Here is a 14,285-nt window from a genome sequence, read left to right as displayed (position 1 = left end):
TATATTCTATTGGGTAGGATGACTAGGATGTTACCGAAATCACTATTGTGTACTGTAATATAATGACGGGACACACTATGTTTCATAAAACCAATTTTCACATTTAAGCAAATATATAACAAAATTGCTACAACAATTGATGAGTGATTTTATTGGGAAAGATTCACTAGTTGTAGAGGAAATGAAGGTTTTGCAGCCATGTGTGATATTGGCAGGGCTGCCATCAGGAATTTCTGGGCCCCATACTGCCAATGAGTCTGGGCCCCCGCCCCCCTCGTTATTAGGAGGGGGGGTGAAATGTAAAGGGGCAGGAGGTAGGGCACATTAAAAAGAAAACTCTTTGGAGGAGCAGGGCAGAGACAGGAGGTGGGTGTCGGAGGGCAAAGGGGAGAGACTAAGTGCCAGGGCTGAGAGAACTGAAGGTAGCAGTGGTAGCCAGGGGGGAGACGCAACCTCACAGGGGCTCTGTGGAGTGACAGGGAAGAGACAAGAGACAGCGGCTCTGTGGGGGGCAAAAAGGGAAAGTGAGTGTGTGTGTGTGTGTGTGTGTGTGTGTGTATATGTGTGTGTATAGAATCTGTCAGGGTGTAGGAGGGCAATATAAACAAAAATCATTGCACTGAAGCCCTATACACAGCAGAGTCACTCACCAAAATGTAGTCCCTAAGATCTCCCACCACCACGGGCATGCCTGGATGATGCTTTTGCATTCTCTTCACACGCTGCACACACGTTATCTGTGTAAAAACCACACAACAAAATTAATTCAGACACCAAACCAGAAAAAAATTCAGATCCTAGACCAGACCTGTTAGGTAATTCAGACACCTTTCCACCAGACCCCTACCTGTGGCCAGAGTTTAGCATTTAGACTTTTATCTACAGGGGGGCTGTGTCTGGAGCTATCTACAGGGGGCAGTGTGTGGAACTATCTACAGGGGGGCTGTGTGTGGAGCTATTTACAGGGGGTTGTGTGTGGCACTATTTACAGGGGGGTGTGTGGCACTATCTACAGAGGGGGGTGTGTGGCACTATCTACAGGGGGGGGGTGGCACTATCTACAGGGGGGGGGGTGTGTGGCACTATCTACAGGGGGGTGTGTGTGGCACTATCTACAGGGGGTGTGTGTGGCACTATCTACAGGGGGGTGTGTGTGGCACTATCTACAGGAGGGTGTGTGTGGCACTATCTACAGGGGGGTGTGTGTGTGGCGCTATCTACAGGGGGGGTGTGGGGCGCTATCTACAGTGGGGTGTGGGGCGCTATCTACAGGGGGGTGTGTGTGGCGCTATCTACAGGGGGTGTGGAGCGCTATTTACAGGGGTTGTGTGTGGCGCTATCTACAGGGGGCTGTGTGTGGCGCTATCTACAGTGGGCTGTGTGTGGCGCTATCTACAGGGGAGGTGTGTGCCACTATCTACAGGGGGTGTGTGGCACTATCTACAGGGGTGTGTGTGGCACTATGTACTGGGGTGTGTGTGGCGCTATGTACAGGCGGGTGTGTGGCGCTATGTACAGGGCTGTGTGTGGCGCTATCTACAGGGGGCTGTGTGTGGCGCTATCTACAGGGGGCTGTGTGTGGCGCTATCTACAGGGGGCTGTGTGTGGTGCTATCTACAGGGGGCTGTGTGTGGTGCTATCTACAGGCAGGGGGCTGTGTGTGGCGCTATCTACAGGGGGGGTGTGTGGCGCTATCTACAGGGTGGGTGTGGCGCTATCTACATGGGATTGTGTGGCGCTATCTACATGGGATTGTGTGGTGCTATCTACAGGGGGCAGTGTGTGTCACTATCTACAGGGGAGTGTGTGTGTGTGGCGCTATCTACAGGGGGTATGTTCGGCGCTAACTACAGGGGAGTGTGTGGCACGTTCTACAGGGGATTCCAGTCCAGGAGGAGACCCTGACCTCACTGTCGGCAACTCTCTGGCCGGGGATTCCGCTCCTGGATGGGTGAATGGCAGAGCAGGAAGCTGATACTTTCCTGCTCTGCCATAGTATTCAATTGTATCTGCATCCTGTGGACGCAGATACAATTGAATATGGCAGTGGCTGAGACACGTCTGGGACAGTAATTTGCCGGGACTGCCTCTGTAGATTCAGGACAGTTCCTGCAAATTCAGGACTGTTGCTAACTATGCCTCCGGTATAAGCTTTCTCCCCCTACCCAGGTATACTCTCTCCTTCCTCTACCCCTCCCCATGTATAATTTCTCCCCTCCCTTCAGATATCATCACTTTTCACCCAATTATTACCCCCCACCCATTGTATAATGCCTCCTCCAGTGGATGGATGTCACGATACCAGAATTTGGACTTCGGTACCGATGCTTTGTGTAGTATTGCGATTTCGATAACAAAGCGATACTTTGCCAACAGTAATAAAAAAACAAAACAGTTCTTCCATTTCTTATGTGAGGTGCGAGGTGAGATGGTAAATTTAACCTCCATGTGCCTCACATTAATAGTAATTAACCCCATCATGTTCCTCAATTATAATGGGTTAATGTGTAAGGTACATGATGGGGTTAATTACTATTAATGTGAGGCACGTGGAGGTTAAATTCATCACACCTAGCGCCTCACAATAAGTGAAAGAAGTTTTTATTTTATTTTTTACAGCGTACACATCATAAATGATGCAAAAAAATTGTTGTGCAGGTTATTACGGCAGCGCCAATACTGAATGTGTATATTTTATGTATTGAGACTTATTTTAATGTGTTTTGTAAAAAAGGTGTATGTGTATTTTTTTTAAATGTAACATTACTTTATGGTTTTTTTTAAACTTTAATGTACTGGCATATATCTATATACGGATAGTACACAGGCAGTTGTTAGGACAGACCTGAGTATGCCCTAATAGGAAATATGGTAAGACAGCCCTGGGGTCCTTCGTTGGACCTTGGGCTGTCTGCCCATATATGGTATGTCCCTCGATTGTGATCCAAGGGGCATCCCCCCTTCTTATTTTCCCCTGAATGCTGCAGTCGGCTTTGATCGCAGTATTCAGGGGTATAGCGGCGGAGATGAGAGGTTTCTTTGATCTCTGCCTTTATAGGGTGGGACTGCGGCTGTGTAATACAACCCGCACGCGGTCAGCACGAGGTGATGCGGGCGGCGCTGCACTAATGAGCGGCGGTTCAGGCACTGAAGACAGAACATGTGGGGGTGTTTTGTAGTGCGCCCGCCATGTTCTGTTTTCAGTGCCGCCGCTCATTAGTGCAGTGCTGGCCGCATCACATAATCCTGGCGGCACGCACATGTCAGGACTCCAGAGCGGGGCCGTGACTGTATTACACAGCCGCAACTCCGCTCCCATACATTCATGTATTACAATATTGAGCTGTGCGGTCGCACAGCTTAGTATCGAAATACATGAAATAACGGTATCGAACCGTTTGGGGGTGCACGGTATCGAAACCGTATCGAAGTTTTGATGCATCGTGCATCCCTACTCAAGTGCCATCCTCCCTCCATTATTATCTCCTTCCCACTCTAGCATAATTTCCCTCCCTACCCAATGCCATCTCCCTGCTCCATTATCATCTCCCTGCACCCATTATCATCTCCCTGCACCCATTATCATCTCCCTGCCCCATTATCATCTCCCTGCCCCATTATCATCTCCCTGCCCCCATTATCATCTCCCTGCCCCATTATCGTCTCCCTGCCCCATTATCGTCTCCCTGCCCCCATTATCATCTCCCTGCCCCCATTATCATCTCCCTGCACCCATTATCATCTCCCTGCCCCATTATCGTCTCCCTGCCCCATTATCGTCTCCCTGCCCCCATTATCATCTCCATGCCCCCATTATCATCTCCCTGCACCCATTATCATCTCTCTGCTCCCATTATCATCTCCCTGCCCCATTATCATCTCCCTGCCCCCATTATAATCTCCCTGCCCCCATTATCATCTCCCTGCCCCCATTATCATCTCCCTCCCTACCCAATGCCATCTCCCTGCCCCCATTATCATCTCCCTGCCCCCATTATCATCTCCCTGCCCCATTATCGTCTCCCTGCCCCATTATCGTCTCCCTGCCCCCATTATCATCTCCCTGCCCCCATTATCATCTCCCTGCCCCCATTATCATCTCCCTGCCCCCATTATCATCTCCCTGCCCCCATTATCTTCCCCCTGCCCCCATTATCATCTCCCTGCCCCCATTATCATCTCCCTGCCCCCATTATCATCTCCCTGCCCCCATTATCATCTCCCTGCACCCATTATCATCTCCCTGCCCCATTATCATCTCCCTGCCCCCATTATCATCTCCCTGCCCCCATTATCATCTCCCTGCCCCCATTATCATCTCCCTGCCCCCATTATCATCTCCCTGCCCCCATTATCTTCCCCACGTCTGTATTAGTTTACACTGCAGCATAGGATTGTATCACTATCAGCTCTACCACGGCTCTTATCTCCTGTCCTGTGTAAACAGAGGGAGAAGACAGGTTTATTGCCACATGTTACACAGGACGGGAGATAAGAGCCGTAGAGCTGATACAATCCTACGCTGCAGTGTTAACATAATACAGAGGTGGGTAAGATATTTACTTTCTATGGGGGCAGGAGGAGATTTTTTCAGGAGTCTCCGGGCAGCAGCAGCCGGACACAGACATAACTCAGTACTCACTGTGTCTGAAGAAGAAGACGACGAACTGCTGCTGCTGCTGGACGTATCCTCCGAGGCTGAGCTCATAACTCCCGCTGCTGTGATGTCTCCTCCCCACACGCTGTCAGCTGTTGTGGAGGAGGAGGGGCGGGCACATCTCACTCTCCAGCGGGCCCTTACGGTTTCATTCTGATGTAATGAACGGCCCCTGCTTCGTGATGGGACCTGTTCCTTTCACCGAAATGAAATCGTAAGAGCCACACTGCCGTGAGTATATTAATTCCAGCGGCAGAGTGCGGGCCCCTTTTTTTTAAATTAATGCCCGGGCCCCTCACTGCAGTACCCCCAGTACCCCCCTGATGGCGGCCCTGGATATTGGTGCAGCACACAATACACTTCCTATCAGTGGCTCTTTCCGTTGTGGACATCAGAGGTGTTTTGTTCTGCACCAATATCACACATGGTTGCAAAACCTTCATGTCCTCTACAACTAGCGAATCTTTCCAAATAAAATCACTTATCAATTGTAGTAGCAATTTTGTTATATATTTGCTTAAATGTCCTTGCAATCTTCAATATGTGGGAAGAACCACACAACAATAAAAATGTAGGATCAACAAACACAGATCTAAAGTGAAAATTGGTTTTATGAAACATAGTGTGTCCTGTCATTATATTACAGTACACAATAGTGTTTTCAGTAACATCCTAGTCACCCCAATAGAATATACCCCCCATCATATGGTGATAGATTTACTAGATTAAAACAGAGATTTTTAAGCTCTCCTGTTTACAACCCAGTGGCCTCAATGATCTATCTGAATCCTCATTGGATTAACCCCACAATACATTAATTCACATGTTCACCCATTCCGTCTTTTTTGATTATTTTTTTAGACATATATTTTACACATGTTGAAGTATATTATTGTGATATACATTTTTAAGTTAAAGGCCCCATGCACACGAAAATCCATGGGAGAATTGCGGCCCCATTCATTCCTATGGTGCCATGCACACGACCTGGTTTTCCAGGCTCATAGGAAATAATGGACGCGGCCATGTGCACGGCCCGCGATTTGCGGGTGACACTCCGCTGCCGGCCGACCCGAAAATCACGGCAGGGGAAATAGCTACGATCGTGTGCATGAGGCATTACTGTATTTTATCTTTTCCAATCATGCTCAGTGCTTCATGTATTACTGTATTTTATCTTTTTATGTGCCTTAATAATGTACATACACTTTTTGTTAATTACTTCGTTCCCAAAGCTTATTTCACTAATTTTGCCATATTTTTGAGCATCCACATATCGCCCCTCGACGATTTTTCTTTTTCCTTTCTTTGAGATGAATTGTTTAGTTATCCTCTCAGTTTCCACTCCCCCTTTTTCTCTTCCTTTTCTGACCATTTTTTCCTTGTGCATACTCACCTAATCTTTTTCTCCTCGCTTCATCCTTTTTCTTTATATCCTCTTGGTTCTCTTCTTTGGGAGCGCACACCGCTTGTCTTGGTTCGCTTTCTTCCTCCTTTTGGCCCTTTGCTGCTTCCGTCATTCTGTTGCCATAACTATGGGAAACTCTTCGTGCCATTCGCTAACAGCCTGATCTTCGCCGCCGCTGTGTGTCCGTATCCCCCTGTGGACTTATCTACGAGACACGTAAATATAATACAGTATCAAATTTTAAATTGCTGTTTTTTAACTTTCAAATGTTGCTTTTTACTCTGTCTTTCTCTTTCCATGTTTTCCACGGCTCGACCGCTGATAACGTCAAATTATGTACCCCTGCTATTATAACGTACCCCAGGGTTCAGTGCTGGGACCACTTTTATTCAACTTATTTATTAATGATATAGAAGATGGGATTAATAGCACTATTTCTATTTTTGCAGATGACACCAAGCTATGCAATATAGTTCAGTCTATGGAAGATGTTCATGAATTGCAGGCAGATTTAAACAAACTAAGTGTTTGGGCGTCCACTTGGCAGATGAAGTTTAATGTAGATAAATGTAAAGTTATGCATCTGGGTACCAACAACCTGCATGCATCATATGTCCTAGGGGGAGCTACACTGGCGGATTCACTTGTTGAGAAGGATCTGGGTGTTCTTGTAAATCATAAACTCAATAACAGCATGCAGTGTCAATCAGCTACTTCAAAGGCCAGCAGGATATTGTCGTGTATTAAAAGAGGCATGGACACACGGGATAGGGATGTAATATTGCCACTTTACAAAGCATTAGTGAGGCCTCATCTAGAATATGCAGTTCAGTTCTGGGCTCCAGTTCATAGAAAGGATGCCCTGGAGTTGGAAAAAATACAAAGAAGAGCAACGAAACTAATTAGGGGCTTAGAGAATTTAAGTTATGAGGAAAGATTGAAAGAATTAAACCTATTTAGCCTTGAGAAAAGACGACTAAGGGGGGACATGATTAACTTATATAAATATATTAATGGCACATACAAAAAATATGGTGAAATCCTGTTCCTTGTAAAACCCCCTCAAAAAACAAGGGGGCACTCCCTCCGTCTGGAGAAAAAAAGGTTCAAGCTGCAGAGGCGACAAGGCTTCTTTACTGTGAGAACTGTGAATCTATGGAATAGCCTACCACAGGAGCTAGTCACAGCAGGGACAGTAGATGGCTTTAAAAAAGGGTTAGATAATTTCCTAGAACAAAAAAATATTAGCTCCTATGTGTAGAAATTTTTTCCATCCCTTTTCCCGTCCCTTGGTTGAACTTGATGGACATGTGTCTTTTTTCAGCCGTACTAACTATGTAACTATGTAACGTCCATTTTGCTTATCTTATATGTATTGGCAGAATAATGCATTGGTATGTTTTTGTTTTTGTTTTATTCACATACTTTGTATTAACATCTGTTTAACTGGTGACGTCACTGACAGCTGCTCTTTCCATGAGCTCTGTTTTCGCGTTTTTTTGGGGCTGTTCTTGATTTGTGTAATCTTGTTTGGTTTTGTATATAAGATGCAATTTTTTACTGTTTGTTCTTCCTTGGCCAGACGAAGACACATGTCCTCTGTCGAAACGCGTTGCCTTATATTAAATAATTCAAGGAATTTACCATTGCTAATTAATCCTTACCAGCAGCGCTTTCCTGTATATACATACATTTTCTTCCATTATATTTAATCTATGAAAAGTCTCTCCCGCCAAACCACTTGATCATGTTTCTGGATCCTCATGTCGACCCGGGTAGCCAACAGGATAATAGCATCCAAGGTAAAAGGGAGGTCGCGGGCTGCTAGCTAGTCCTTGATGTGTGAGGACAGTCCCTGCCAAAAGGTCGCCACCTATGCTTCATTGTTCCATGCCAACTCTGCTGCCAGGGTACGGAAGGAGATGGCATACTCTCCTACTGTAGACCCTCCTTGCTTGAGGATTAGCAGTGGCCGCTGCAGTGGATGTTCGACCCGGCTCCTCGAACACGGCATGAAAAGTCTGCAAGAACAAGGCTAGGTCTGAGAATTCAGGCCTTTGCCTTTCCAGGATGGGGTGCGCCCATGCTAGGGCCTTGCCAGCGAGGAGGGCGATAATGAACGCTACCTTGGCCTCATCAGAGGGGAAGAGATGAGCTTGCAGTCTAAAGTGAATAGGACATTGTTTGATGAACCCTATACAGGCTCTAGGGTCACCGTCATAGTGATTAGGAAACTGCAAGGTAAGAAACGGCGGCGGTCCGCGATTACGGCCGTGACACCGCCACTGGACTCTGACAGTATGATGGACCAGTCTGGGTTTCGCAAATACCAGGAGAACGTTACCGGTCTGACTTCTTTGTGCCAACTATAAAGTTTGGTGCAGGAGGGATAATGCTATAGGGTTGTTTTTTAGAGGTTGACCTAGGCCTCTTAGTACCAGTGAAGGGAAATCTTAATGATTGAGCATTCCAAGACTAGGACAATTGTATGCTTCCAACTTTGCGGGGACAGTTTGGGGAAGACACGCACAGAGCCCTGACATCAACCCCATCAAACACTTTTGGGATGAACTAGAACAGAAATTGCAAGACAGGCCCTTTTGTCCAACGTCCGTGTCTGACCACAAATGCTCATCTGGATGAATGGCCAAAAATTCCCCAAACACCCTCCAAAATATCATAGAAAGCCTTCCCAGAAGAGTGAAAGCTATTTTAGTTTAAAGAGGGGACCAACTCCATATTAAAGGGGTTATCCGGGTTATTAAAATTGATGTACTATCCTTAGGATAGGCCACCAATATATCGGTGGGATTCCGACTGTCGGTACTTCCGTCAATCAGCTGTTTGAAGGGACCATGGTGCTCGTCCGAGCACCGCAGCCTCTTTATTGTTTACATGGTTCCTCTTTCTGTTCGTACTTGCGCGCGCCGTTACATTTGTATGGGCTGTTCACGGTATTGCACTACTGTCCCATTCACTGTCCATTTAGAATGGTATGTCACAAAAGCTCATGTATGTGTAATGTGTAGTTGTCCCAATTCTTTTATCCATATAGTGTATATGCAGTACAGTTCCCTTAAAGCAATTGGGGGTGAGTTGCGTTCTTGAATAGAGCTGGGATTGGTGTAGTAAGAATTGCTTTAAAAAAAAAAAAAAAGAGGATAAATACTACATGCTTATTGTGTTCTGACATTTTACCAGTTCATGTGCTTCTCACAATTGGTTGACTTTTTTTGCCTAATTTGTATTGCTATTTTGCCAAGCTTTTGTTTTCACTGTATGTCAAATGACTAGATATGGCTCTTTTTTTTAGGTCGTGGAGAATGTCCTCATGTCGAATCCAGATGTTGGTCCACAAATATTTCATGCCTTGCTGCCACCAGTGTTCAGAGGCATTCTTGATGGAGAGGTGAACTGTTGTTTATTTTTAAATGTTGATGTAAATGGTGACTGAATTCTACCAACATACAACGACGGCCATACTCTGACTGAATAATATCCCCATACAGTGACTGAATGAAACTATTATACAATGACTGTATAATACTGCCATAGGGTAAATGAATAATACTGCCATACAGTGACTAAATAGGACTGCCATACAGTAAATGAGTAATACCGCCATACAGGGACAAATAAACAACACAATGAACAAGAGTTAAATACAATGGTTGGCTTCTTCTCTGATTCTACTTGTTCACTTTTCCTTTCTTCTCTCAGACTGTCATAAAGCTTCTTTCCATCATTTGCTGCATGAAGTTCTTGGAGTCTTTTCCTTTGCAGCACATCTCCACCATCTCTGGCAACACATCTCTACTTTCTGGCAGCACTTGCACTAATGTTTAGGAGTTAACAGTGGCTTAATATATGTCAACGTCTGTGCCACATAGCAGATGGTGGGGGAAATATATTAACCCCTTACTGACCAGCCTATTTTTGGCCTTAATGACCAAGCAATTTTTTTCATTTTTTGATAGCTGCATTTAAAGAGCTATAACTTTTTTTTATTTTTCCGTCGACATAGCTGTATGGGGACTTTTATTTTGCGGGATTAGTTTTTTTTTTATTAATAGCACCATTTTGGGATACATATAATTTTTTGATTCAATTTTATTAACTTATTTGCGGAGGGGAAGAGTAGAAAAAAAACTGCAATTCCGCCATTGTTCTATGCGTTTTAAATTCACGCCGTTCACCGTGCGGCGTAAATAAGATGTTTCCTATGTTCTATGAGTCGGTATGATTACGGCGATACCACATATGTATAGGTTTTACTACTTTTGCACAAAAACACTTTTGCACTATTTGTTTTTGCATCGTCGCTTTCCAAGAGCCATAACTTTTTTTATTTTTCTCTCAATTTAGTTTTTTGCGGGACGTGATTTCATTGGTACATTTGGCCGTACATGGGACTTATTGATTAATCTTTATTATTACTTTTTTGGGGGGCAATGGAAAGAATAGCAATTCCACCATAGTTTTTTGCATATTTTTTTTTACGGTGTTCACCTAGCGGATTAAATTACAAGTTAACTTTATTTTTTAGGTCATTACAGTCGCGGCGATACCATATATGTGTACTTTTATTTTATTTTTTTTACCACTTATTAATGGAAAAAATTGTTTTATTTTAAATTTAAATTTATCATATTTTTTACTTAACATTTATTACTTATTTTTTTAGTCCCACTAGGGGACCTAACTATGTGATCTTTTGATCACAGGTATAATGCTTTGGTATATTTAGTAGACCAAAGCATTATGGCACGCCCTAATAGGCATTTAGCCGGGGCAGGGCATATTGCGACGACACCGCATCAGTGGTACGCAATTGTGTACATCGGGGCGTTTTTACTAGCTGGGCGTTCTGACGAGAAGTATCATCCACTTCTCTTCAGAACGCCCAGCTTCTGGCAGTGCAGACACACAGCGTGTTCTCGAGAGATCACGCTGTGACGTCACTCACTTCCTGCCCCAGGTCCTGCATCGTGTCGGCCACATCGGCACCAGAGGCTACAGTTGATTCTGCAGCAGCATCAGCGTTTGCAGGTAAGTAGCTACATCGACTTACCTGCAAACGCTGATGCTGCTGCAGAATCAACTGTAGCCTCTGGTGCCGATGTGTCCTCGCTCGTCCGACACGATGCAGGACCTGTGAGTGACGACACAGCGTGATCTCTCAAGAACACGCTGTCTGCACTGCCAGAAGCTGGGCGTTCTGAAGAGAAGTGGATGATACTTCTCGTCAGAACGCCCAGCTAGTAAAAGTAGTAAAAACGCCCCGATGTACGCACATAATACACGCCCAGTTGGACTTTTACTGCAAACACGCCCACTTGGTCTTTTGCAAGCCTCATTTGCATAAATACAAAAATGGTCATAACTTGGCCAAAAATGCTCGTTTTTTTAAAATAAAAACGTTACTGTAATCTACATTGCAGCGCCTATCTGCTGCAATAGCAGATAGGGGTTGCAAAATCTGGTGACAGAGCCTCTTTAAGTTACGTTGGGTGAAAATGCGCCAAATATATGAAGAGATGCCAACCTCTTTATATTTGGCACATCTTTGACTGTCCTTGCGACAGAAATGCAAATCTACACCACCTGTGAGCAGGTGTAGATTTGCGTCAGAATTTACGCCAAGCTGTGGCGTAAATGAGGATACATCTACCGTTCGGCCGATGGCCGGGCTGCCTTCAAATAAATCCCACCCCTTTTACTCCCCTCTTTTGGAAAATGGGGAGAAAAGTAAAAAGTCAAAAATTTGAGCGCAAACTATGGTGTGCGACTTAGTTTGCAACTTTTTTAGGTCAGAAAATTGGCTTAAACCTGTTGATATATTCCCCTCAGTGTCTCTATAACAGAACCTGTCACCATGGTTCTTCTATAAATAGTGACTGCTACCAGGCTGTCCCCATAAACCGTTTCTACCAGATGTGCCCTTTATAAACCGTGCCAGACTGTCGTTCCACTTATAAATAGTGTCTGCCAGATATGTCATGCTTTTGCCACACACAAATCAGCCATAGAGCCCAAAAACCATAGTTACCTCCAGCTCGAGTTCCCGCTGTGAGCAGCCATGTTGGTCATACATAACTCTCTCCCACGGGAGGAGAGCGTTCATGGCTGAGGGATCTTTAATTCACGTATATCTGTGTTCTGACTTTTTGTATGTCAACAGCTCCAACTTTTCTTAGTCTGCTTTTATCCTTAATTTTCTTGTTGTTCTTGTTTTTTAGAAACTTGTTATACCACTGCTCTTGACATAAGATTTATGTTTGTATTATTATATGTTACATATATTCAAAATAAAAAAATTTACACATTTTTGGTACTTCTAGAGATATCCAGTTGTTATGTCTACATACCTCGGTGTCCTTGGACGTGTTCTTCTGCAAAACCAAGCCTGCTTTTCTTCATTATTAAATCAGATGGCACAAGAATGCAGTCAAGAGGTTAGTATTGGATATACAAGTAAAGCATCTAATAAAACTCATCATGGTAGGGTTGGTTATGCGAATCTTCATGAATATGTAGATAATTCTTGGAACTAGTAACGTCACTGAGGCATGACAAAAAAAAAAAACTTCTATTAGAAGGTATCCAGCATATCAAACCTTGTAAAATACTAATGCTAGAGTAGACTAGCTCCATAATACAGCAAGTTTTCGAGCATGCCACAATCTTTTTTTTTTTTCTTACGGATGCCATATGAACACCTCTGTTTACCTCCATATGGAATGGACACGGTCGTACAATATGAGCCTATAGGTTATGGATATATATATAATACAGCATTAAGCATTATTAGGCCCTGTTCACATGGAGTTTTTTTTGCAGGCAGAAAATTCTGGCTGGAACAATCAGCTCCGTTTTTTTTAAGTGGTTTTGCACCACATGTGTTTTTTGCCGCGGTAATTTGAGGCGTTTTTTTCCCTTTTTCTTCCACAGACAGAAGGAATAACTGCGAGCGTTTTTTGACGATAAACGCGTCAAATTGCAGCGAAAAAATGCCTCAAAAAACGCATTTATTTCCGTCTCCCATTGATTTCAATGGGGTTTTTGAGGCGGAAAACGCCTCAAGATTTTTTTGCTTGCAGGAAAAAATACGCCTCCACCTGCCATTGATATCAATGGGAGGCAATTTCGGCTATTTTTTGTCACGGTTTTTGCCGCGGTTTCTGCGGCAAAAACAGTGGCAAAAAACTCTGTGTAAACAGGGCCTTACTGTTTGCCGAACGGCAACAAAAACCCCTCCAGAAGACCATCTGTTTCAATTTGCTTCATCATTCGGAACAGTTTTCATGCCAACATAATAGTATTGAAAAATTACATTTGCAATTCACAAAGCAGAGCTATATCTTACTATCTATGCCCATCTTAGTACTAGATCACAGAATTTGTAGGTATGGGGAGAGAGGAAAATAGAGCAAGATTGGTCAATGTCGCCTTCAATTCTTTTTATTGATACCGACTGTTATAGGGAAGGAATTTATTGTGCAATGTCCCCTTTTCCTGTTATTGCACAACAAACTATTTTTAATTATGTTTGTTTTTTTATTTTATTATTTTTATTACTTTAGAGGAATCCCTAAAGGTGAATTCTTAAGACTAAGGAGAAACTTTTCCACTATTGAAAATGTCAAAAAAGGAGCTATAGATCTAAAAAAACGACTTAAGGAAAAACACTACTCAGGGCATCAAATTAAACAAGCATATAATGTTGCCCTCCGGACGGATAGAGATACACTGTTGCTAGTGAAGTGGAAAGTGAGAATACAGTGAGGTTTATCACCACACTGCACGATAAGTGGCAAGAAATGAATAACATCATGAAACAGCATTGGCAGGTGCTATCATTGGATGAGGATCTGAAAAAACATCTAGGTGCAACAATTTCCTCAGGATATAGAAAAACTCACACCATAGAACAGCATATTGTTAAAAGTCACTTCTCCAGGGACTGTATAAAAACCACATAAATATCCAGGTTTCCATCTATGTGGCTTGTGTACAGCCTGTAAAATTCTTGAAAAGAAAAAGGGCTTTAAAAATTGAACTGGAGGATACTATAAAATCCAAGAACATATTACGTGTGCCACGAAAGGGGTAATATATATAATCAGATGCACATGTGATCTACATTATGTGGGAAACACCAAAAGAGAACTCAAAACCAGAATAAGGGAACATATTGGCAGCATTAAAAAATGATGATAA

General features: G+C 43.7%; 1 protein-coding gene across 2 annotated transcripts in view; it reads left to right on the top strand.

Moving 5' to 3' along the window:
* Positions 1-14,285, top strand: part of IPO11 (importin 11) — a 511,812-nt gene that overhangs the window by 324,282 nt on the left and 173,245 nt on the right. For both annotated transcript variants that reach the window (XM_075839216.1, XM_075839226.1), the window contains exons 25-26: positions 9,379-9,474; positions 12,407-12,520. In XM_075839216.1, the coding sequence (XP_075695331.1) occupies positions 9,379-9,474; positions 12,407-12,520 (210 nt within the window). The remainder of the gene's footprint in view (positions 1-9,378; positions 9,475-12,406; positions 12,521-14,285) is intronic.

Source organism: Rhinoderma darwinii, chromosome 1 (genome assembly GCF_050947455.1).
Source record: "Rhinoderma darwinii isolate aRhiDar2 chromosome 1, aRhiDar2.hap1, whole genome shotgun sequence".
Lineage (NCBI taxonomy): Eukaryota > Metazoa > Chordata > Amphibia > Anura > Rhinodermatidae > Rhinoderma > Rhinoderma darwinii.
This window is presented reverse-complemented; position numbering and strand designations above follow the sequence as displayed.